The 20,994-nt window shown below is 49.2% G+C and overlaps 11 protein-coding genes across 11 annotated transcripts; 5 read left to right on the top strand and 6 right to left on the bottom strand.

Moving 5' to 3' along the window:
- The first annotated feature begins 18 nt into the window (after window positions 1-18).
- BZA70DRAFT_285286 (uncharacterized protein) lies at window positions 19-2,254 on the top strand. The gene is made up of 4 exons (XM_064913710.1): window positions 19-350; window positions 410-637; window positions 699-778; window positions 838-2,254. The coding sequence occupies exons 1-4, from the start codon at window positions 122-124 to the stop codon at window positions 2,188-2,190; spliced, it is 1,890 nt and encodes a 629-aa protein (XP_064765561.1). The 5' UTR covers window positions 19-121; the 3' UTR covers window positions 2,191-2,254.
- A 1,052-nt stretch (window positions 2,255-3,306) lies between these two features.
- On the top strand, window positions 3,307-5,624 carry BZA70DRAFT_285283 (major facilitator superfamily domain-containing protein). Its single transcript, XM_064913709.1, has 2 exons — window positions 3,307-4,080; window positions 4,134-5,624. The coding sequence occupies exons 1-2, from the start codon at window positions 3,771-3,773 to the stop codon at window positions 5,456-5,458; spliced, it is 1,635 nt and encodes a 544-aa protein (XP_064765560.1). The 5' UTR covers window positions 3,307-3,770; the 3' UTR covers window positions 5,459-5,624.
- Window positions 5,615-7,130, top strand: BZA70DRAFT_285280 (Aldo/keto reductase). Its single transcript, XM_064913708.1, has 4 exons — window positions 5,615-5,837; window positions 5,895-5,953; window positions 6,014-6,096; window positions 6,149-7,130. Exons 1-4 carry the CDS (start codon window positions 5,797-5,799, stop codon window positions 7,028-7,030), a joined length of 1,065 nt encoding a protein of 354 aa, XP_064765559.1. The 5' UTR covers window positions 5,615-5,796; the 3' UTR covers window positions 7,031-7,130.
- Window positions 7,131-7,492: 362 nt separating this feature from the next.
- BZA70DRAFT_285278 (cofilin) lies at window positions 7,493-8,856 on the bottom strand. Its single transcript, XM_064913707.1, has 5 exons — window positions 8,707-8,856; window positions 8,329-8,339; window positions 8,031-8,252; window positions 7,916-7,964; window positions 7,493-7,854 (listed from the first exon to the last, which is right to left on the bottom strand). Exons 1-5 carry the CDS (start codon window positions 8,707-8,709, stop codon window positions 7,711-7,713), a joined length of 429 nt encoding a protein of 142 aa, XP_064765558.1. The 5' UTR covers window positions 8,710-8,856; the 3' UTR covers window positions 7,493-7,710.
- An 84-nt stretch (window positions 8,857-8,940) lies between these two features.
- Window positions 8,941-9,894, bottom strand: BZA70DRAFT_285275 (uncharacterized protein). Its single transcript, XM_064913706.1, has 3 exons — window positions 9,561-9,894; window positions 9,312-9,489; window positions 8,941-9,251 (listed from the first exon to the last, which is right to left on the bottom strand). The coding sequence occupies exons 1-3, from the start codon at window positions 9,858-9,860 to the stop codon at window positions 9,079-9,081; spliced, it is 651 nt and encodes a 216-aa protein (XP_064765557.1). The 5' UTR covers window positions 9,861-9,894; the 3' UTR covers window positions 8,941-9,078.
- Window positions 9,895-9,989: 95 nt separating this feature from the next.
- Window positions 9,990-11,209, top strand: BZA70DRAFT_96749 (uncharacterized protein). Its single transcript, XM_064915575.1, has 2 exons — window positions 9,990-10,205; window positions 10,272-11,209. Exons 1-2 carry the CDS (start codon window positions 10,083-10,085, stop codon window positions 10,776-10,778), a joined length of 630 nt encoding a protein of 209 aa, XP_064765556.1. The 5' UTR covers window positions 9,990-10,082; the 3' UTR covers window positions 10,779-11,209.
- BZA70DRAFT_285273 (RNA12 protein-domain-containing protein) lies at window positions 10,772-13,459 on the bottom strand. The gene is made up of 2 exons (XM_064913705.1): window positions 12,205-13,459; window positions 10,772-12,144 (listed from the first exon to the last, which is right to left on the bottom strand). The coding sequence occupies exons 1-2, from the start codon at window positions 13,431-13,433 to the stop codon at window positions 10,821-10,823; spliced, it is 2,553 nt and encodes an 850-aa protein (XP_064765555.1). The 5' UTR covers window positions 13,434-13,459; the 3' UTR covers window positions 10,772-10,820.
- A 43-nt stretch (window positions 13,460-13,502) lies between these two features.
- Window positions 13,503-14,596, bottom strand: BZA70DRAFT_285272 (uncharacterized protein). The gene has a single exon (XM_064913704.1). The coding sequence runs from the start codon at window positions 14,551-14,553 to the stop codon at window positions 13,696-13,698; it is 858 nt and encodes a 285-aa protein (XP_064765554.1). The 5' UTR covers window positions 14,554-14,596; the 3' UTR covers window positions 13,503-13,695.
- Window positions 14,597-14,646: 50 nt separating this feature from the next.
- On the top strand, window positions 14,647-17,771 carry BZA70DRAFT_96728 (peptidase family M1-domain-containing protein). The gene is made up of 4 exons (XM_064915574.1): window positions 14,647-14,937; window positions 15,018-15,261; window positions 15,320-15,503; window positions 15,561-17,771. Exons 1-4 carry the CDS (start codon window positions 14,739-14,741, stop codon window positions 17,595-17,597), a joined length of 2,664 nt encoding a protein of 887 aa, XP_064765553.1. The 5' UTR covers window positions 14,647-14,738; the 3' UTR covers window positions 17,598-17,771.
- BZA70DRAFT_302893 (uncharacterized protein) lies at window positions 17,771-18,430 on the bottom strand (the record flags this gene model as incomplete). Its single annotated transcript, XM_064914746.1, has 1 exon — window positions 17,771-18,430. The coding sequence occupies one exon, from the start codon at window positions 18,428-18,430 to the stop codon at window positions 17,990-17,992; it is 441 nt and encodes a 146-aa protein (XP_064765552.1). The 3' UTR covers window positions 17,771-17,989.
- A 172-nt stretch (window positions 18,431-18,602) lies between these two features.
- Window positions 18,603-19,658, bottom strand: BZA70DRAFT_313006 (uncharacterized protein; the record flags this gene model as incomplete). The annotated part of the gene is made up of 1 exon (XM_064915007.1): window positions 18,603-19,658. One exon carries the CDS (start codon window positions 19,656-19,658, stop codon window positions 18,879-18,881), a length of 780 nt encoding a protein of 259 aa, XP_064765551.1. The 3' UTR covers window positions 18,603-18,878.
- Window positions 19,659-20,994: the final 1,336 nt, after the last annotated feature.

The raw sequence follows: 20,994 nt of genomic DNA, 5'->3' as shown, positions 1-20,994 counted from the left end.
GTTAAACTCCCAACGACACTTTAATCCATCGACAAAAGATAACCACCCTCACCCATTGATCTCCACCAAATATCCAATTCCCCTCCTCAAACAACAATCCAGATGCTCTGAACATCAGAAAATGGCCACCCAACCCACCTCCTCGATCCCCGAACTCTCTCTCTTCGACCCGCCCGACCCCTCCCTCGACGTGCTAAGCTGGCCCTGCATCGTCCTCACAAACGTCTGCGTCTACGCAGAAGCCAGCACGACCGAGATCGCGGACGTGACCGAGACTGAGAATGAGGATGACGTCGGGAGTTTTACGGTCGAGGGAGATGTCGAGCAGGTTGTTACTGAGAGTGAGCCTGGTATGTTTTTTCTCATCCTCCAGAAGATCAGGGTGAGAACCGAGCTGATTTTCTATTAGTGATCACTGCATCGTGGTCATCTCTTTACGCAGATAAAGACCCCAGAGGCGCGCGGATACGAATATCAAACGCCACGACTGTCGTCTTGAGAAAATCAGAGTCTGAAGGCGCGGAGGACGACGTTGATTTCCAGATTCTCGGTGAAGCATGCTGGTATAAATGCGCGTCACCTTCTCCTGCGTATACAGATGTATATAATGAGATTATCGAGAAAACCAGGTTTTGGAGTATGCACGCTCGGTTTATAAATGCGCTTGTGATTTTTCTAATTTTGTCGCGGCTTTGCAGACTGGATCGTTGATCAGGTATCCGATATTTCTCCACAGGAAAGCACACCTACCACCCTCTTTGATCAACTAAACACCTACGTACGTTTTCTCTATATTCTCCACATACAATCTCCTCTTGCTAATTATGACCCCCGCAGTACCGAGAAGATTTCAAACAGGCAAAGTTCTTTGGCCTTCTCAAAAAACATGATCGATTCATCATCTCCCGACTGTTGAAAGACAAATATTGGGAGGACAGTCTATTGCTGGCGGCATTTGGTCTGTCGGATGAGTATGGCGCTGCTTTCGATGAGCTTGCGATGAAGCTGAAAGACGGCGATGTGCAGGAGATTGTCGACGAGAGTGCGAAAGGAGACGACGATCTAGAGATCAAATCAGAACCCTCAGCTCACAAGAAACGCAAGCGCGAGAACGACGACGACGACGACGAAGAAACAGATATCAAAAAAGAAGAATACTCGACAGTCTCCGACCTCCTCTCCCACCTCTCCGACCACAAAAGCGAAAACATCTTCAAAGCAGCCGCCCACGTGCTCTCCCTCTACGGACCCAAGTCTAGCGGTCTTGTGATTGTGGATCCGCCGTCGTCTGAGTTTCTCGAGACCGTGAAGCAGTTCTTGGAAGATGAGTTGCTGTTTACGGATGAGATGTGGCATGAGCTTGTTGATAAGGCGTCGAACTTGAGGGTCTTTTGCGGGCATCTGCGGGAGATACTTGAGTTACTTGAGAGTAATAGAGAAAGCATATTGGATTCGGAGGAGTACGCTGCATACACCTCGTACTTGACCCGCCTCAAGGCCGTATTTGAAAGCAGACTACCTAAACAGAAAGACAAGAACGCGGAAGAATCCACAGAGGAAGAGGACGAGATCATCATCACAAATGAACAAGAGGACGAGCAAGAGATCCGACCGACCCGCAAGTCGCAAAAAGCAGTCTCGAAACTCCGACCGTTTGGTTCACCTACGCCGTTTGCGAGCCTTGATTTTGTAGAAGATGACCTGGAAGAGTCTGCTACGTCGATATTTGGATCTGCAGATGCGGGGCGGGAAAACGGTCTGCTGCTGACGGAGGAGAAGGAGATCGCCGACGCGGACGAGAAAGAAGGCTCAGCCGACGACGGCATGCGCTTGAAGAAATCGGCCGACGAGGCGATGTTCAGAGCCGTCACCGAGAACATCCAACGTCGACTGCAAACTTTTTTCCGTCTCAAACCGCTGTCGAAAGCCGCGCTGGCGAAAGTAAAACCGCAGCCGTGGAGTTGTCCGCAAGACGACTGCACAATGAACCTAGATAATTGCAACACCCCCGAGGCGCGGGATATAATCCAACGGCATTACGAGGCGCACGCGGCAAGGCATTTGGCGGCGATGGAGGCGATGCGGTTTATTGGGTCTGGGAAGCATGTCGAGAGGTTGTTGGCGAAGATTGATGGCACGACTGCGCTGTGGGCGAGGGAGCAGACGAAGTTGAATGCGGTCGTCGATTAGTGCGCTGTCTACTATTGTTATAAAGAGATAGTTGTTATCTACGGACTTGAATTTAGCAGCCAGCCATAGAATATTCTAACAGTAAGACTAACGACGCCACAGAGACCGCCAACCATCCTAAAAACAACCACCAACGTCACCACCTGTCACGGCACCCTATTTCATATCATCGCGGACCCTTCCGGATACAAAACATTAAAAAATCCCTCAAGGCGAGCGAGAGTAAGAGAATAGAGAGGACGCGATTGGCCAGACAGAGCAAGTGGGCGAAAAACGGAAGCGGATGTGCAGATGTGCAAATGGAAGGCGAAATGGCGAACGGGTGGTCAGAGCACGGCAGGCATCCGACTCCGACCCGTGTATTTGTTTTGCGATAACTGATTAAAAGTAGCTGTGACTGATTCAGTTGATGTTTATTGTTATATTTCTGTTTCTACCGTAAGGTGCGTGGATTTGGAGGTGCTCAAAGCACTCTGGAGAGAATGATTTTCAAAAAGAACAGGCTCATCACAAACACAGAAACTTCCCATCACAGTAAGTCCCAGCGCGGCCAGACGGCCCGGAGTTCACGCAATCGGCTAGAAGCGCAGAGGAGCAGTTTTCTTTCTTTTCTCGAGTTTCTTGGTCTGCCTGCACACGGTCCTCCGGGCGTTGATAGAGCTGCTAGTAGCGGTAGGGAGACTACGATGACTACATGAAGAATGCTTTAGCGCCACATAGACGACGACCAGGCGAGTCACTAATGAGTAGCAGATGACTGAGTCGCGAGGAGGATTGTATTGTCGAAGAGCGGACGTGGATGCAGACGCATTAAAGCAGCAAGCAGCAAGCAGCAAGCACCCACAACCCACACCGCCAAGTCTTTTATCTAATCTCTCCCCCCAGCAACAGAATAAACTCGATATCAGACCTAATCAGCCCCCGTCCGGCACCACACAGACTGGGCCGCGAGGGCGAGCGAAGGTTGACGTGCTGGTTGCGATCTCGACGTGCTCGATTGCGTGCGCGACTGAGCCGCAGACTAGCGGGCGGCTTATCGTGGACCGTGCGCTCACTTTGTCCTCATCGGTTCGGGCTCTGATATTGACAAAAGTGTCAGGTATTGTAGGAGCTGTGTGCTTATTGTAGTCGTATAGATAAGTGTATTGTGATGATAGTAATATCATAACACTGCAGCATTCCTTCAGTGCAAAAGACTCGACTTCTACATCCTGCACTCTCAGCACTCCACACCAGACCGCGAAATCCAACCTTTAATCTCTCCTATCAAAGCAGCAGCCAGCAAAGCTTTTCCCGCCAAACAAGCCAACCGCCCGACCTTAACCTAAAACACCGTCTCTCTTCGTTTCTCGTCGCGGAGCAGCCCGGATGAGCACGCAATATGCGCAAAGCCATCGTTCACAGCGCCCCACTAACCTATCTGGGTATTTTCTCCCTCTCTGCTTTTTTCTTCTCCTGTGGTGCCATAAATGCTATGCGGTGCTCTCCAGCTATAACTAGAGCACCCTCCTCCCTCTCTGCATCCTCCTCCCTCTCCATTCACTCCCATCTCCTCCTCTCTGCCGCTCTCATCCTCCACCATGACTTCCAGCGAGCTTTCCTCAAGCGAGGTCGGCTCTGTCGAGAAAGGCGTCCGTCCTATCTCGGTCGATGAGCAAGAACTCCTCGAAATCGCTCCCCTGCCCGCCAAGAGACCTTGGTACAAGTTCTTTGACGAGTACGAGTACAGAGACCTCTACGAGCGACGAGGCACCACCCACAAGTGGTATCACTGGTTCGACGAGACCGACACCCCCGAAGAGCGGAGGTACATCATGAAGCTTGATCTTTTCATCACTTCGTACTGTTTCCTCAGTTACTGGGTCAAGAACTTGGACCAGACCAACGTCAGTATGTATACTTCTCTTTCATCTCTCTGGAAAAGCACATCCTAACAGCTCCAGACAACGCTTACACCTCCGGCATGAGTGACGATCTCAACATGGGCGGCAGCGACCTTACTGATCTCCAGGTCATGTACAACGTCGGCTGCGTCGTCTTCCAACTTCCCTTCCTCTACCTCTTCCCCAAAGTCCGCATGGAGCTCCTGATCCCCGGCCTCGACATCATCTGGGGTTTCTTCACCCTCGCCCAGTACAAGGCCAAGAGCAAAGCCGAGATGATGGCGTTCCGCTTCCTCATCGGCTGCGCTGAAGCCCCTTTCTTCCCCGGCGTGCACTATGTCCTTGGCGCTTGGTTCAAGGCCCATGAGATTCAGCGCCGAGGCGGAATCTTCTACATCGGACTCATGCTTGGCTCGGCCACCGCTGGTTTGCTCCAGGGTGCTATCTTTGACAACCTCAACGGCGTCCACGGCCTCGCTGGCTGGAGATGGATGTTCATCATCGACGCCATCATCACCATCCCCGTCGGCATCATGGGCTTCTTCATCTGGCCTGGAACTCCCGACAGAATGCACTCCTACTTCTTCAACGAGAAAGACGCCGCCATCGCACGTCGCCGCGCCAAGCGCAACGGAACCGGCAAACCAAAGGGCTTCTCATGGGCTACCATCAAGCGCGCCTTCTCGACCTGGCACTTGCCCATCCTCGCCATCTGGGATACCTTGTTCTGGAACTCCTCCGCCCAGGGCTACGGAGTCTTCCTTCTCTGGCTCAAGTCGCTCAACCGCTTCGAGACCGGCCGCCGCAACACCATCTCTGCGATCGCCCCCGCGCTCGGAATCCTGTACGTCATAATCTCCTGCTTCGGCGCCGACATCTTCCGGTCTCGCTGGTTCTTCCTCTGCCTGCCGCAGCTCTTCAACTGGACAAACATGGTCATCCTCGCTATCTGGAAGGTGCCTGAGCACGCGAAATGGTACGCGTTCTTGATCCAGTATACCTCGAACTCGATGTCTTCTGTCCTTTACGGCTGGATCAACGATATCGTCCGCCACGATGATGAGTATCGCTCCGTCATCCTCATTCTCGTCAACACGATCGCGCAGCAGTCAACAGCCTGGACCCCGCGTATCTTCTGGAAGAGTTCCACTGCGCCCGAGTACCACACCGGTTTCATCTTCGGCGCCGTCATCTCGGGAACTCTTATCCTCTGGACTTTTGTCGTTCTCTGGTTCTTCAAGCGCGACGAGCGCAAGTACTACTTCAAGCTCCTCAACGAATCGCACGAGAACTCTGAGCTTTCCGAAACTGGTGAACTCGAGCACCACGAGGAGGACGAGAAGACAGGTATTGCTGCCTCTGTTCACAAGAAGAACAGCGACTAATACACTCACGATTCATTTCACGCAGAAAAGAGTTAGATTAGAGAAAAAAAAGTTCATGTCGTTTGTCGTTTGTTGCTTATTATCTGGTGGGGTTTTCAATACATGTTTTGGCTTTGGCTTGTTTGGTTAATACTTGGAATAAATGATTGAATTTCGGTTGAATTTACATGTTACGTAACTGGTTACATATTCTGCATGAAAACGAACTCTCGCTCTTATCATGAAGTTTGTGCTTTATCATCGGCTTCGGGATCTCCACTTCCCGCAGTCCCTGCTGACAATTCCCTCCTTCACCAGCTCAATTCTCTCTGTCACTGATCAATTGCTCAATCATCGCTATGGCTGATACTACAACTCCTTTGAAGGCAAAATACAAGAAGTACGTGTGAACTTTGCTTCTGTCTGCGCAAGTCCGATTGGCTGACACTCGGTGTAGGCTCGGAAACAGTGGACTGCGTCTTTCTGTCCCGATCTTGGGATGCATGAGCTTTGGTTGTATGTACAAGCATCAATTGATGATGAATTATGATGTAAAGTACTAATTTCGTTTACAAGTCAAGGAATGGCAACCCTGGGTGCTTGAAAGAGAGGATGCTCTTCCTATCCTGAAGGCTGCCTACGACATGGGCGTCACCACCGTATGCTTCCCTATTGCTATCACTTTAGTCTTCACTATGCTGACAGATGTAGTGGGACACCGCCAACAACTACTCCCACGGCGAGTCCGAGCGCATCATTGCGGCCGCGATCAAGAAATACAACATTCCCCGCAAGAAACTCCAGATCCTGACGAAATGCTACATGTACGTCGACGAGGAGAATCCCCGCACGCCCTTCGTCATGCCCGATCCGTCTACCGATACCGAGTACTCCAACCGCATGGCCCTTTCCCGTGCCGCTATCTTCGAACAGGTCGAGGCTAGCTTGGCGCGTTTGGAAACCGACTATATCGATATCCTGCAGATCCACCGATTCGACTACACCACTCCGATCGAAGAGACAATGTGTGCGCTCCACGACCTGGTGCAGTCTGGCAAAGTCCGCTACATCGGCGCGAGCAGCATGTACGCCTTCCAGTTCGTCATGATGCAGGAATGCGCCGCCCGCAACGGCTGGACGAAATTCATCTCGATGCAGAACCAATACAGCCTGCTCTACCGCGAAGAAGAGCGCGAGATGATCCAGTACTGCAACCTCACCGGCGTCGGCATTATTCCCTGGGGCCCGCTCACCGCCGGTGCGCTCGCCAAGCCGCCTACCACCACCACCGACCGCTCCGCAAACATCAAGACTCTGGCCGCTGCTTCCCCGCTGTTCTACGACCAAACGGCAGGTGAACCCTCGCAGGCCATCATTTCTCGCGTGCAGGAGACGGCGGAGAAGAAGGGCATTACTATGGCGGAAGTTTCGCTTGCTTGGGTCATGGCGAGAGTCTCGAGCCCGATCGTGGGTATCAGCTCTCCCAAGCGCCTGGAGGAAGTCATCTCCGCAAGCTACAAATCTTTGACTGAGGAGGAGTCAAAGTACTTGGAGGAGCCGTATGTTGGCAAGCCTGTTTACGGTTTCGTTTAGACTAGAGATACTCTGCTGTTTGTACAAGGAAACTAACTCTACGCATCTATATGAATGACATCTTGAATCTCAATTTTGAACTTTAGAACTAGTAGTTCTCGCATCCATCTAGGTCACCAAATCCTTGCAAGGATTATGTGAGTGTAAGATGTAGTCATCCCGTCATAAGAAAGACGAGCAGACGACCAGAAAACCCTATGTAAAAAGGTCACGAACTTCCATCCTTCTGTTTTAAGACTCGAGTATAGTGTGAAACCCTCCACCGTAGGAATATCTGGACCCGGGCCACGCGTAAGAAATCATGATCTGTAAGCAGTTGCTCAGATAAAGAATAGTGGTTTGGGCGCGCGGCAGGTATGGCCTTCGTCAATCGAGGTCATGTCGCTTCCTCATGAAGGATTACCTGTTCGTTCGTCGAACCAACTCTACAGGCCCAGACTACTCAAGACTACAAGATTAAAATAGAATAATACAAAATCTAATTGCATTGCATATGTGCGTGAATACTTTTCTCTCGTACAATCATTCGACTTTCCGCATCTCCGTATCAAGTGTTTCCTTACAAATCATACTTGGGACAAAAAATATAAACATACGCAGACAAAAGAATATTCAAACATTGTGGGATAAAAGTAAAACTCAAAAAAATAGCTCAAAAAGAGTATTTACTGAATAAGAATTTAGTGCGAGCCAGCACCCTTGGAGACCTTGTCGAAAACAGACTCGTAGGCAACCTCGCTGAAGTCAGTGCCCTGTATCTCAGAAGAGATACCGGTCAAAGCACGGCGGATAGCATCCTTCGACGAGGCGTAAAGCATCTTGCTCTGTAATTGAGATTTTGTTAGCATTTGAAGCACTTATTTTTAGGGAAGTATGATGACGTACTCGGACGGGAGCGGTATCGGGCGACCAGATGTAGAAGCAGATCTTGGATCTAGATTATATAAAGTCAACATCATCTCTTCCATGTCATTATAGAAAAAAAGGCTAAAGAACTCACCTCTTGCCCTCGGCACCAAGCTCGTACTCAAAGTCGTAGACGGCGTATCGGCAGTCGTTCTCGGGCAGCTCGCCGATGAAGTCGTCGTACGAGGAGCTGGTCGACTTCTGGTCAACGACGATCTCGGTCTTGGCGTCGTTCAGCTTGAAGATGATGAACTTGAGCGACTTTCCGAGCTTGAGCTCCTGGAAAACGGACTGGCACTCGTTGCTAAGGGCGACACTGGAGATGGAAATTGATAGATTAGTATTTTGGCTGTTTACTGCTTTTGTAGAGTCAAACCAGACTAAAAGCGTACCCGGATCGAGACTATTAAGATCGGTTAGTAGTTTGTTATGATTAGAGCACATTATCGAATAGCGACCGATTAGCTGACAAGATCCACAGCTGAACGACGGACCATGCACAACCGCAACAACACCGAACACCAACGAAATACAGCACCACAACGACAATCCAGCAGAGCACAATCTTTCTTCAAATCACAAAGATTATATTATAAAGACTTGCTTCATACTCGTCTCAACCCCCGTGTTCCTAAAACCGATGGAAAGAGTCGGATCATGCTCCCCTGGCTAATGCAAATGCGCCGGTCCGATCATCACAGTGCAGCTTCCGTCTCATCGGTCGCTATCCAATTAATTCACCAAACCCAGTTAAAGGCATCAACTCTTACCATTGTGCGTGTTTTAGAAAAAGAGAATTGGAGAATTCAAAAGGATTGCAAAGGAGGAATGTGATGGATGGAATACGAAAAGAGTCCAAATTTGTGAGAAGGAGGCTGGGGGCGGTGTTGCACAATCGTCATTACGTAAGTGCACAGTTGTTTATGCGCTTATGCGGCTCTGTAATCTCCTGTTCCTATCGGACTACAATTCGACATCGTTTGATCAATAGATATACCAATAGATATACAGTCTTTCTATCATTCTTGGTGTACATTGTATTATACATTAGCAATTCCCAAACTCCTTTTCAGTGTCTACGCTCATTGCGCTTCATATCGTAGTTTTCAATCGCCGGCGTCAGCGACATCCTCTCATCGACATCATTCTTTCTTGTCAGCATCCTTGGCCAAGTAGTCGAGCGTTGAGATCTGTCGTAACATTCGGTAGTACCATAGCGACGTGACCTTCCATCCTAGAATGCCTAAAATCACAAGCAAGCTCTGCATCACGACGGAGTCGCCGAGAACCACTAAGAAAGTGCATTTCGAAAGAACTACTCTTGTCAGCAAGATACAAAATTAGACAAACAATTTAAAAATGATTGGTATCTTACTCAATTCAAACGGCGCGGGAATAGGATGCTCCATCAGCTCCTTATGATGGGAATAGTAATGAGCAGAGTACTTGATATACGCGTACATCACGTTCGCGGTCTCGGCCGGAACATACAGCGGCGAGCTCTCGTCCAGTTCTGAAGCCTTTACCACTCCAACTTCCAAGTCTAACGGGTACTAGGAATCGCAAATCAGGTTAGATCATGAGCCATACGCGACGCAATTAGCTTGAAACAATCATATCATACATTCGCAGGCCAGCACACCCGAAACTCATAAAACGATCCCTTGACAATATCCGTCAGATAGTAATACTCCTCCGTCATATACCGCACATCCTCTCTATCTGGGAATTGAGGAGCGACCGTCTTAATTGCCGAAGGACTCTCCATCGACAACAGTTCGACGGTCGCGGGTATCGACCGCGCCCATTCGTCGGATTCAGTAGGAGGAGCAGTCGAGAATGGCGCAAAGAAGCGGACTTGCTCAATGTTAGCAGACACAAAGCCTGCTATTAACAAGCAGAGTAGTAATTGTATTCTAATCATCTTGATTGAGTAAAGATATCGATGAACAGTCAAGTATGCCTCGACAGTGACTACGATATGCTGATGACGCAGACGTAGCTACTGTGATTGCAGACGCGTATCTATAAAACCCTAAACAGACACCCTGCACGTGTTCACCCAGACAACTTGACAGAATCTCTCTGATCTTCTTATACTCCTCGACATCCTCACACGTAATTGCAATCAGACACAATCCACATCATGGCGCAAGTCGACGAACTCACATTCTCAAAGGCGTTTCTTTCTCTTTTGTCTAATCAGCCGATCAAGTATGGCGAAGATTACGTCCAGGATCCAAAGTCTCTCGGATCCAAGCCTGGCTTGGTACGTTCTGCGAATCGATCCTCCATTCAATATCTGAGCAAATGCTAATAACATCTTGCTTCCCAGGTTATCTTATCCCCAATGCCAAACCCAAAGCGTCGCAAAGCCGACACAGCAACTGCTTCAGACTCCAAGCAAGCGACAATAACAATCAAATCTCTCAGAGCACCCAAATTCAACGTCACCGTCTCCGCGTCCTACACCGACACCATCTTCACCCTAAAAACCAAAGTCTCCGCCGAAGCCAAGATATCCTGCACAGTTAAACTGATAAACAAAGGGAAAGTGGTTCCGGATACAAAGACTGTCTCAGAGATCGTCGACGGGGAAGGAAAGGCTGCGTTGATGGCTATGGTTTCCGCGGTCGAGGAAGGTGCCGCCGAGAGTACATCGGCCGCTGAGAAAGCGGCTACGCCTGAGCCTATGCAAGATGTCAAGACTGAGGCGGATAGCCTTGATATTGGAGAAGATGTGTGGACAGCTATTGAGGCCACACTGGTTGACAAGCTGAGCGAAGCTAAGGGAAAACGCGTACTGAAACGGCTACGGGACGTTTGGTATAAGGATCTTTAATTGTTACTTGCATTATCAGTCAAAGACTGTAAACATCTCTATCTAATAAACAACCGCCATAACCTTCTTCTGCTCCTCAATTTGCTTATAGCACTGGCTGATCTTCTTCTGCCGCACTTGAATATCATCCGCCAGAAATCTCATGCGATCACTAACATCCACCGCCGGTCCCTTTGGCGTAAACAAAGCAGACAGTTTGACCAATTCGTCCTCATCCTTTGAAATTCCGGCAGACAGAACTCCCACGATTGAGGTCAACCGCGTAATCTCCTGGTCGGCATAGAGTCCCTTGTCCTGGATCAAACGCTTAAACGCCGCCCTGTAAATTGGTCTTCCCGGCTTGATTGCGTGGGGTCGTCCGTCGCGTTCGGTAACAGTAATCAGCTCGGCGTGTTCAAGAGCTGCAATCACATCACTGTTTCCTTTGAAAAGCGGGTCGGCCAGTAGCTGGTTATACCGGATATCCTCAGCTGTCGCTAAACCCTTGACGATTGTCCACACTTGCTCAGGATTCCAAGCTATATCAGAGCCGCACTTGAGAAAGCGTTTGATGATCTCTGTCGAGCTCTGTCTGATCATCTCATCCGCAGCTTGTAAGCTGGTCTCTCCAATCGAGATGCGACGGATAAGTGCAAGCAGATCAGTCATCCGCCCTCCCAATGGCTCCAATGCTTTGTCAAGATCCTTCAAAGTATCTTCGCGGTCTGTGCCGGTGTCCGGGAGCGCCATTGTCTGACGTCTGACAAATGACTTTGCTAGATCGGGGGGAGCGTCGCCGATATTCACTGTGTTGTAAACCGTATTCGGCATTGCCTCTTGGAGCAACTTGGAATACCCAACATCATCAGTAACGAAAATCACATGCGCAACTTTGGCAGCAACCAACCCTGCCGCCCATTCAGCCATCGTCCGGTACATGGTCTCATGCTTGTCCCGCTGGTGAAGGAAATGCTCAATGACAATCACCGGTCTTGGGATCCCAGTTCCTATATAAAAGTCCTCGCTCCGACTCTCGCTTTGACTTTCATCGACATCTTCGGAAGCAATCAGATCCATAGTCTTGCAAGCGTCAACGCTGTTCTGGTTTTTGGGGTGGACAACGCCAACTGCATGTTTATGCGCTTCAACCGCAATCTCCTTGATTGCCGTATCAGTATTTTCGAGAATCTTTTTGAATTGTGCATCGAGGGTCTCGGAGAAGCCCGCCTTTTGACCGATCAGACCTTGGGCAACCAAATCCACAAACGACGAAACGCTGTTCATCCACGGGAACACTGGGAAATAACCTGTCTGTGCAGATAGTTCCTTTACAAACAAGGCCTCCGTACGAGTCTCGACCAAGCGCTGGCAGTCGATAGTGAGCGTACTAATCAAAATGTTAGCAAATTAAGCAACAGAAAGTATAACAAATGTTGTGTATACGCACTTGTCTCCATCTTTAACCACATATTCTCTAACCAGGTCAACCTTGCCGCTACCCCTCGGACCCTGTACAACAATGAACGTCTCTGGACTCTCGCTGATCAAAAACCTGAGCCTTTCAACGACATCCTGCCGGTCTGCAAACCCGATCTGCATTTCGGCATTCTGCCTTCTCACATATCGTCCCAGTCCACCATTTGTCATGATGGCGTTCAAAGCTGACGTTGTCTGCTCCTTGAGGTATTTGAAGAATTTGTTCTCAGTCAAGGAATAGCTCTTGGTGATCTTGCGCTTGATGAAAAAAGTGCGGATCGGATCAAAGATTGCAACGGTGAGTGCAGCGATCAAAGCCGCTAGAGCAGGAATTACAATCCTGGGATGGCCGAAAAACCACTCGCGGATCATGTTCTTCTTCAGCGCCTTGTCGTAATAGATATGTAGCTTAGTGCCATTAGGCGCAACAAACCCATGAAGACAGTTTCTAGCCGATGCAGCACTTCGCAATCCAACATACTGAATCGTAGCGTACCGCGGAAGATCTTTCACAGCGGGCGAAAGCGGGGTGATGTCGCGGATCAATCCGTATCGCCGAAAGAGCAAGTACAAAGTCTCCTGATCAACGTCCGCGCCCTCAAACTCCACGCGAACTCGAGCAGACGGAAAACGATGAAGATCTTCGATCCAAGGAGATCCACGAACGACAAACGAGCGAGTAGTGCGGAATGGATTGAACCACGGTCTCAACGTGTGATTCTCGACATGCTCCTGGATCCTCTTCTCAACCTCAGACTCAGGCAAAGAGCTGTGGTTTGTAAACTTGATGATCACACCACCATCTTTGGGCCTGGGAATTACCGAAGAAAGAGAAATCGGAAGATCTTCTGGAATTACGTTCTCACGCATGAACGCGAGTATATTCTTTGATTCGAACTTTGACGCGATGGAAAGAATTTGCTGCCTAAAGTCCCATAGGTTATGACGGACAGGATAGATGTTGTCAAAATACAGCAGACCTTCGTTGTCTGCTTTTTCGATCAATCCGGTAGTCTCAACAAGTTTGGCGTATGGGATCACGAAGGATCGACGGGAGCCGCTATTCAGTGACAGCGGTGGACGCAATTGGAGCGGGCGCAGTGGGCTGAAAGCACCCACGGTGGGTTTATCTCTGATAGTGCCATAAGGTGCCCAAAACTTCAGCTTAAACAGCCGCAGTCGCGGTCTGGATAGCGGCATTTGCGGGAAAGGTGACGAAGTAGATGGTGAGGTAGATAGCAGGGAGGTGAGATTAGATCTCATTATATACTCCAGACGTCATGATGACATGAGCCGCATTGATTAGGTAAGGTCTTGGTAATACTTCTGATCTCTCCTTGGTCTCTTCTTCAATGCAAACTACATAATTCTCACAAGAGAACATTATGAAAATATAATACAGAAACCCGAAACGCAACAAACGCCTTTTATCTGAGAAAACATCCTCACAAATCAAAAACCCTTAATCAGACTCGACAGCCATGTCGTAGTCATCGTCATCATCAACTTCCACGTCCTCATCGGCATCCGGCACTGTAGAGACTCTAGAGCTGTTGCGCATAAGATGACTATCTGCCAGATCGCTGTCAACAGTAACATCTTCGTCTTCTTCGTATTCAACCTCAGATATCATAGCTTGCGAGAGATCCTGCTCTTCGTAGTCCTCCTCGTCTGCTTCGTCGTCCTCGTAGTTACCCAGATCACCACCGTCAGGAATCTCTGCATCGAGATCAACTTCGGCCTCTTCTTCTGCTGCGGTGCCTGCCCTTCGTCTCCGCTGCCTTCGTCGCCAGCCGTCGAGCGCCTCTTCACCGTCATCGACATCTTCGGCACCCACGTCGTCGTCGTATTCAAGGTCGTCATCGGCTTCACCGTCGTCGGTCGCATCTTCCAGTTCGTCCTCCGCCATCGCTTCTGCACCATCAGTGTCCAGCATTACCAGTTCGCCGTTGGGATTCTCCATGAAGCCGTTGTCCTCACTGGCAGAGTCCGACATGGCCTGCTCCTCAAGAAGGGCCTGCTCCGTTTTGGTAAACCCAGGCGGGCGAAGGAAGGTAAAGCCAAATGTTCGGATAGAAGCCACTTGTCTTGCGTATCGCAGCTCATCAGCTTCAAGCGAATTTAAAAATTCTTGCTCCTCGTTGGCGGGTTGCTCAGAAAAGAGTAGATCATGTTGGAGCTCATCAGAGACTAGAGAGGTTGGCCCGAGGAGGTATGCAGTGCGTGGCCGTGAGCGCAAAAGTGTGTGTGGCTTTACTGATGGGTTATACCATAAGCTGGTTGCATCCCGAGGGACTAAAACAGGTGGCGAGAGCATCATGTCGTCGGTGGGGGTGTGGATACGGAAAATGAAAAGAGGAAGCAGTCCCGGGGCGTAAACAAAGACGAGGCCGGAGTTTGTCCCAACCCAAAACCCGCCGCGAGCTCAATCTGGTTCGCTCCTTCTTCCGCCTCACCGCTCGCTCTCCTCCCACCCATCCTCCCCACTCAATCACCACCACCGCCATGGACCGCGAAATCCTCCCCGCCGTCGTCAAACCGACTCACTACTCGCTCTTGATCTACGATCTTGACTTCTCTGCCTTCACATTCAAGGGCGCCGTCAAGATCGATGTCGACGTGCTCGAGAAGGCCGCTGAGATCAAGCTCAATGTGCGCGAGATCGACGTCATCAAGGCCGCCGTCTCGCTCGAGTTGAACAAGAGTAAGATCAATCGTCTTTGATCTCTATTGTAATAACTGATTTGTGCGTCTTACTGACTTTGGGTTTTATGATGATTGCAGCTACCTCGGAAATTGCCGTCTCGTCAATTGACACCGATACTAAGGCCGAGGTCGTCACGCTGACTCTCGCTGAGCCAATCCCGACCGAGGCTGCTCGCGCTGCCATCACCATCGAGTTCGCTGGTACGATGAACGACAAGATGGCTGGTTTCTACCGCTCAAAGTACACCGACGCCGACGGGAAAGAGGCATACATGTACTCCACTCAATTTGAGGCCACTGACGCTCGTCGTGCCTTCCCTTGGTAAGTCTGTCAGCATCTGTCTTTTGTAATACACCATGCTAACTGTGAATCGGATCAGCTTTGACGAACCTGCTCTTAAAGCCACTTTTGACTTTGCAATCACCATTCCGGAGGAATGGACCGCTCTCAGCAATATGCCGGAGGTGTCAAGCAAGACGCCCGAAGACGGCAAGAAGGCGGGTACTGCAGGCACAAAGCTGAAGACTGTCACGTTTGCAACCACTCCCGTCATGAGTACCTACGTATGTGATCCAATATCTTTATAGATATTGTTATGTTTACTAACTGTCAATGTTTAGCTTTTGGCCTGGGCTTTGGGAGACTTTGAGTACGTCGAGGCGTTTACCGACCGTCTCTATGATGGTAAGAAGATCCCTGTGCGTGTGTACACTACCAAGGGTATCGTCAAGCAGGGTCTTTACGCTCTTGAAGATGCGCGTAAGATTGTCGACTACTTTTCCTCGATCTTTGAGATCGACTACATGCTTCCGAAGGTCGACTTGCTCGCCGTGCACGAGTTTTCTCACGGTGCCATGGAGAATTGGGGTCTTATCACCTACCGCACCACCGCACTTCTATTTGATCCCGAGACGAGTGATGCGAAATACAAGAACCGTGTTTCGTATGTTGTCGCCCACGAGCTTGCTCATCAGTGGTTCGGTAACTACGTGACGATGGCTTGGTGGAACGAGCTCTGGCTCAACGAGGGATTTGCTACCTGGGTCGGATGGCTTGCCATCGACTACCTTTACCCTGACTGGGATGTCTTTGGAGTTTTTGTGTCTGACTCTCTCCAGGGCGCTCTTGGGCTTGACTCGCTCCGCCAGTCTCATCCTATCGAGGTGCCTGTCAAGTCTGCGCTCGACATTGACCAGATCTTTGACGCCATTAGTTACTTGAAGGGTGCTTCTTCTATTCGTATGATTTCTTCGCACCTTGGCGTCAAAACTTTCTTGAAGGGAGTTTCTACCTACCTCAAGGAGCATGCGTACGGAAATGCCACGACCAAGGATCTTTGGGATGCTGTCGGACGCGCTTCAGGCATCGATGTGAACTCGATCATGAGCGAGTGGATCACCAAGATTGGTTTCCCTGTTGTCACTGTGACTGAGTCCGAGACCGGTGTCTCGCTTCGCCAGGACAGATTTTTGGCCGCGGGCGACGTGAAGCCGGAGGAGAACGACACACAGTGGTGGATCCCGCTTGGAATTTTTACGGATTCCGGTTCTGCGTCTGCTATTTCGGGCGTGTCTGCTTTCTCAAACCGCGAGACTATCTTGACCGGTCTCGGACCGGACGATTTCTACAAGCTCAACAAGAACCAGACGGGTGTGTACCGGGTCAACTACCCTCCTGAGCGTCTTGCCAAGCTTGGGCGTGCTATTGACAAGCTTTCGGTGACTGACAAGGTTGGTCTTGTTGCTGATGCCTCCTGTATGGCTCTCGCTGGTTTGGGATCCACCGCTGGAATCTTTGAGTTGGTCGACGGAATGCGAAACGAGACATCATACATTGTCTGGTCCGAGGTTTTCCAGCGTGTTGCCGCTCTCAAGTCTGTTTGGTTTGAGAAGGTTCCCGAGTCGAAGGCGCCTCTTCAGGCATTCACCCGTTCGCTTGTCTCTCCTATGGTTAAGAGACTTGGCTGGGAGTTCAAGGACTCGGACGATTACCTTACCGTTCAGCTCCGAGTGCTTTTGATTTCTGCTGCGGGTAACGCTGGCGATGAAGAGGTTGTTGCGGAGGCTAAGGCGCAGTTTGCCAAATATGCCGCTGGAGACAAGAGCGCTATTCATCCTAACCTCCGTCGCGCCGTCTTCTCAATTGTGATTGGCCAGGAAGACGCTACCGACGAGGAAGCTCAGGCAGTTTACGACGTTATCTTGAAAGAGGTTTTGACACCTTCGTCCGTTGACGGAAAGGAGATTGCTCTGTTTGCTATCGGCAAAGCGAGCAAGGAGAAGTTGATCAAGGATGATCTCGATCTTCTCCTTTCGGGCAAGGTTGCGGTTCAGGATCTGCATACTCTCGCTGCGTCGTTGGCTTCAAACTCCAATGCTCGCTGGCTCTTGTGGGAGTTTGTCAAGACCAACTGGGAGACTATCTACAGTCTCATGTCGGGCAACATGGTTATTCTTGACCGGTTTATTAAGTTTACTATTGCGGGATTCTCGTCAATGAAGGCGTATGAAGATATTGAGAAGTTCTTTGCCGACAAGGATACTCATGGATACGAGCGATCGGTTGGTCAGGGCCTGGACATAATCAAAAGCAATGCTGCGTGGGTTGAGCGTGACGCGGCCGTTGTTGCAGGCTGGTTGAAGGAAAAGGGATACTAAACTGATTTATATTGATTGAAGGTGTATGTTTGATATATTATTATACGTGTAGGGTTTCTGTGTTGTTATTGAAGATAGGAAATCGAGATGGTACAGAAGAACATTCATAGCTGTAACGATTCTTTCTCTTGTTTTAAGTTCAGTCAGGTCAGTAGGTAACCGTACACGAATCCCTACAATATCATGAAACAACCTTTGAACTTCCCTCCCATATCTCGTTCTTCAAGCAATTGACCTCAATCCCGAACCTTACTGAGGCTCAACCAGATACAACGATCACTACCTCCATGCTATTGCGACCATCAGGTTCAACCTCCGAAGCTATTATCTATTACCATCACTAAACTATGTCCGTCGACGACAACCCGAACTCGCCATGCAAGACAACTTTGTTACAACTTCACGACAGCCAGCGTAGTAACAGCCAAATCGCCAACGTGAGGTCCTATTCCATGAGAGACTTCACAAGCCGCCCATCGAAGATTGCCTCTATAAGTGGTACAGTCACGCCAGTCCGAAGCGCGCTTGTTTATTCCAAATAGATGCCTCGCATGCGTAACATTATCGGTACCGTACACGTAGTTCATGTAGTCGATTCCCATCTGCGAAGGCGACACGTCGTAGTTTACGACAGTCTCATTACCGACGCTGTCATAATGAATGTATTCGAAAGGCGTCAACGACACAGGATCATAGCAAAGATTGTTCCCGAGGTCGTCGGTGTAGCAGATATCAGTCGCCACCCAGTCCTTGGCCAGAACTTCGCTTGCAGAACACACTAGGCACACCAGTCCCAACAGGAGCCGGTTCGTGATCATTGGATTGGCGCGCATAGTTCGCTTGTGTAGAGCCGACTGCCCTGCCAAGCGGGCCCGCCCTTCATTTTAAAGTATTTTTTAATATATCTCAGCCGTGCGCACGCACCCAGCACTGTGCTGATTGGCCAACGCCCTAAATTGAGTTTTCTCGCTTGCATATCCGGCTGGCGAACAATGACCGTTCATAGGCCACCTTCGGCTCCAAAGATAAGAAGACAGTTTTCCGCCTCGCAAATACTCCTCCGAACAGCACCCTCGCTGCAGGTGAGTATGGCCAGGTCCAGTGTGATTTTGCGCAATCCGGCCCGGAAGTCCGCCGTCACTGTGCATGAGCAGAGACCTTGACGCATGTAAGCGATGTTTAGGTGAAGTACAGTGTATACAGTTAGCTCGAAGAAAATGTTTTCAGCTCACTGCCTACTTCACTAGTAGTAGTAGTCATATCAAGTCAATTTTTTCTTCTTCAACCAATAAAAGTTATATCATTGCCATCTGTAGATAATCTGTTTGTCCATCTTACACTCATAACAAATCCTTTCTCCCTTTCATCATACCAAGAAACACATACTGTCTCCGCAACGCCTGAATCCATATCGACTCGCAGCTGCACGCTGTAATCTTGCTTTTCACAATTGGCCGTAAACTCCCCAACATCATAGTACGTCCTCGAAACTGATTCACCGTCCCTGAAAGTTGATACTGATACACGCATATGATCCCCCTCTTCATCTTCATCACCAAAGCCGATACTCACGTCTGGACTGCGACCTAAGAACGGTTTGACGATGTAATTGGATATCAGAGACGAAAATGTCTTGACACCCAAGCTGGCGATGAGAAATCCCACAACGTGTAACCCTTCGCATGCCACCCATTCGAGGGTAGTAGTACTGTTGAATATAGAACAGGAGCTACCAAGCCAATCTGACGGACGTCGACTCAATGCAAGCCACGACAGAGCAAGTCCACTTGTGGACTTGTGGTCCACAGAACTGAATCCTCCTCGACTGTGCTCGTGCGGTTTGTAGTAATACATAACATTCTGAGGTACGTGGTAATACATAACCTTCTCTTCTTCGTCCACGCGCCAGTAGCTTTCTTCAGATATTGTCTGCCACTCGGGATTATAGCAGAAGTCTCTTTCCATATCGCCAATGTAGCAGATATTGGACGCTACCCATTCCTTTGCCGATATCTGGCGCAGCGAACACATCGTCAAGATCAACACCTGCAGAAGTAGCATTTTGTAGTCACCTGTCGTGATACTTCGGTCGTTTGTGCATGATTCTTCCTTGAATCTGTTTGGTCAATCCTTTCTTTGGACAATTTAGTCAAGCCGTATCGACCTCTCTGGCAAACAGCACAGAGGAGAAGCATGCGCGAATAAAGGTCGGCTTCGCACGCTTCGCAGGCAGTAACAACGAACCTAATCGCAAAACGCTCGGTCAGACAGCTGCGGCTGTCCAAACCCTACACAATTTTATCCAGACACCAGGCCACCACTCCCTTCCTTTTCTTTGTTTATTCTCTTGACTACCTACTATCTTTTGCGGTTGTCTTCTCTCTTCTCTGGCTTCCAAAAGAAAATATGGTATCTGCTTATCTTAACCAGCTTTGTTTATCCCTTCAAATATAAATCATCCAGATCATGCACATCCTCGGATTTTTAAACATCGATGCATTTACACAGAAAAAATAAATAAATCATCAGAAATATCACTAAAAATCACTAAATATAAAATAGGACGGATCTCCTTGAACTACTAATATCACTCTCACTCTCACTATTCCTCCTTGGTGGTCGCCAGTGTTCATCAGTATCTCTCGCGTAATGTGACGAAGTAGCTTGGTCGAGAGGGCTGGGGTTGTTGGTGGAAGACATTGAGCGATAGTTGAATTAGGTTTGCAGTGGAAGCGTAATAGGTTGATAAATTAGGTTAAAGATGGGTTCAAGGAAGCTGGCTACTCCGGCTTCCTTTTATATCTACTTCTTATCTCTTTCCCCTGCTCCTACTCGGAAGGATTGCCAGATCCGGCGAATGGTCTGATCCTGGCATCGTATGATTTGTAGCTACTTCCAACTTCCTATCTATCCGGCCGAGGCCTTGTGGGGCCGTCTGGCTGTCGGGCGATAGAAGTCGGTAAGGTTTGCGAGGTCGAACCAGAAGATAAACCTTAATTAGTCATCTTCGTGACACGTAAGCTCTAGCTATTGCGGGATTCTCGTCAATGAAGGCGTATGAAGATATTGAGAAGTTCTTTGCCGACAAGGATACTCATGGATACGAGCGATCGGTTGGTCAGGGCATGGATATAATCAAGAGAAATGCTGCGTGGGCTGAGCGTGACGCGGCCGTTGTTGCCGGCTGGTTGAAGGAAAAGGGATACCAAACTGATCTGATATCAGTTATATTGATTGATTGAGGACATATATATGTTTGAGATATGTTATACGCTATTATTCATATCATCGCAAATAGGAGGCTGCAATATGATGTAAAATTTATAGCTGTGTAAGGAGTCTTCCCCTTGCAATTGTCATCAGTTTAATCATCAAACCCTACAGAAAACACCTCTGA

Source organism: Myxozyma melibiosi (genome assembly GCF_037950935.1).
Source record: "Myxozyma melibiosi strain Phaff 52-87 chromosome Unknown BZA70scaffold_16, whole genome shotgun sequence".
Classification (NCBI taxonomy): Eukaryota; Fungi; Ascomycota; class Lipomycetes; order Lipomycetales; family Lipomycetaceae; genus Myxozyma; species Myxozyma melibiosi.
The sequence above is the reverse complement of the archived record's forward strand: the minus strand, read 5'-3'. Positions and strand labels throughout refer to the sequence as shown.

Excerpts from the sequence above, each read along its gene's own strand:
- BZA70DRAFT_285286 (XM_064913710.1), top strand. The coding sequence starts at position 122 with ATGGCCACCCAACCCACCTCCTCGATCCCCGAACTCTCTCTCTTCGAC. Across the intron at positions 351-409 it reads TGTTACTGAGAGTGAGCCTG|TGATCACTGCATCGTGGTCA; the intron begins GTATGTTTTTTC and ends ATTTTCTATTAG. Across the intron at positions 779-837 it reads TTGATCAACTAAACACCTAC|TACCGAGAAGATTTCAAACA; the intron begins GTACGTTTTCTC and ends TGACCCCCGCAG.
- BZA70DRAFT_285283 (XM_064913709.1), top strand. The coding sequence starts at position 3,771 with ATGACTTCCAGCGAGCTTTCCTCAAGCGAGGTCGGCTCTGTCGAGAAA. Across the intron at positions 4,081-4,133 it reads CTTGGACCAGACCAACGTCA|ACAACGCTTACACCTCCGGC; the intron begins GTATGTATACTT and ends TAACAGCTCCAG.
- BZA70DRAFT_285280 (XM_064913708.1), top strand. The coding sequence starts at position 5,797 with ATGGCTGATACTACAACTCCTTTGAAGGCAAAATACAAGAA. Across the intron at positions 5,838-5,894 it reads TTGAAGGCAAAATACAAGAA|GCTCGGAAACAGTGGACTGC; the intron begins GTACGTGTGAAC and ends CACTCGGTGTAG. Across the intron at positions 5,954-6,013 it reads GGGATGCATGAGCTTTGGTT|TCAAGGAATGGCAACCCTGG; the intron begins GTATGTACAAGC and ends TTCGTTTACAAG.
- BZA70DRAFT_285278 (XM_064913707.1), bottom strand. Across the intron at positions 7,965-8,030 it reads CTTGGTGCCGAGGGCAAGAG|ATCCAAGATCTGCTTCTACA; the intron begins GTGAGTTCTTTA and ends TATATAATCTAG. Across the intron at positions 7,855-7,915 it reads CCGATACCGCTCCCGTCCGA|AGCAAGATGCTTTACGCCTC; the intron begins GTACGTCATCAT and ends TCTCAATTACAG.
- BZA70DRAFT_285275 (XM_064913706.1), bottom strand. The coding sequence starts at position 9,860 with ATGATTAGAATACAATTACTACTCTGCTTGTTAATAGCAGGCTTTGTG. Across the intron at positions 9,490-9,560 it reads GGGTGTGCTGGCCTGCGAAT|TACCCGTTAGACTTGGAAGT; the intron begins GTATGATATGAT and ends TGCGATTCCTAG. Across the intron at positions 9,252-9,311 it reads TCCCGCGCCGTTTGAATTGA|TTCTTTCGAAATGCACTTTC; the intron begins GTAAGATACCAA and ends TGACAAGAGTAG.
- BZA70DRAFT_96749 (XM_064915575.1), top strand. The coding sequence starts at position 10,083 with ATGGCGCAAGTCGACGAACTCACATTCTCAAAGGCGTTTCTTTCTCTT. Across the intron at positions 10,206-10,271 it reads TCGGATCCAAGCCTGGCTTG|GTTATCTTATCCCCAATGCC; the intron begins GTACGTTCTGCG and ends CTTGCTTCCCAG.
- BZA70DRAFT_285273 (XM_064913705.1), bottom strand. The coding sequence starts at position 13,433 with ATGCCGCTATCCAGACCGCGACTGCGGCTGTTTAAGCTGAAGTTTTGG. Across the intron at positions 12,145-12,204 it reads GTGGTTAAAGATGGAGACAA|TACGCTCACTATCGACTGCC; the intron begins GTGCGTATACAC and ends CATTTTGATTAG.
- BZA70DRAFT_285272 (XM_064913704.1), bottom strand. The coding sequence starts at position 14,553 with ATGATGCTCTCGCCACCTGTTTTAGTCCCTCGGGATGCAACCAGCTTA.
- BZA70DRAFT_96728 (XM_064915574.1), top strand. The coding sequence starts at position 14,739 with ATGGACCGCGAAATCCTCCCCGCCGTCGTCAAACCGACTCACTACTCG. Across the intron at positions 14,938-15,017 it reads CTCGCTCGAGTTGAACAAGA|CTACCTCGGAAATTGCCGTC; the intron begins GTAAGATCAATC and ends TGATGATTGCAG. Across the intron at positions 15,262-15,319 it reads GCTCGTCGTGCCTTCCCTTG|CTTTGACGAACCTGCTCTTA; the intron begins GTAAGTCTGTCA and ends GAATCGGATCAG.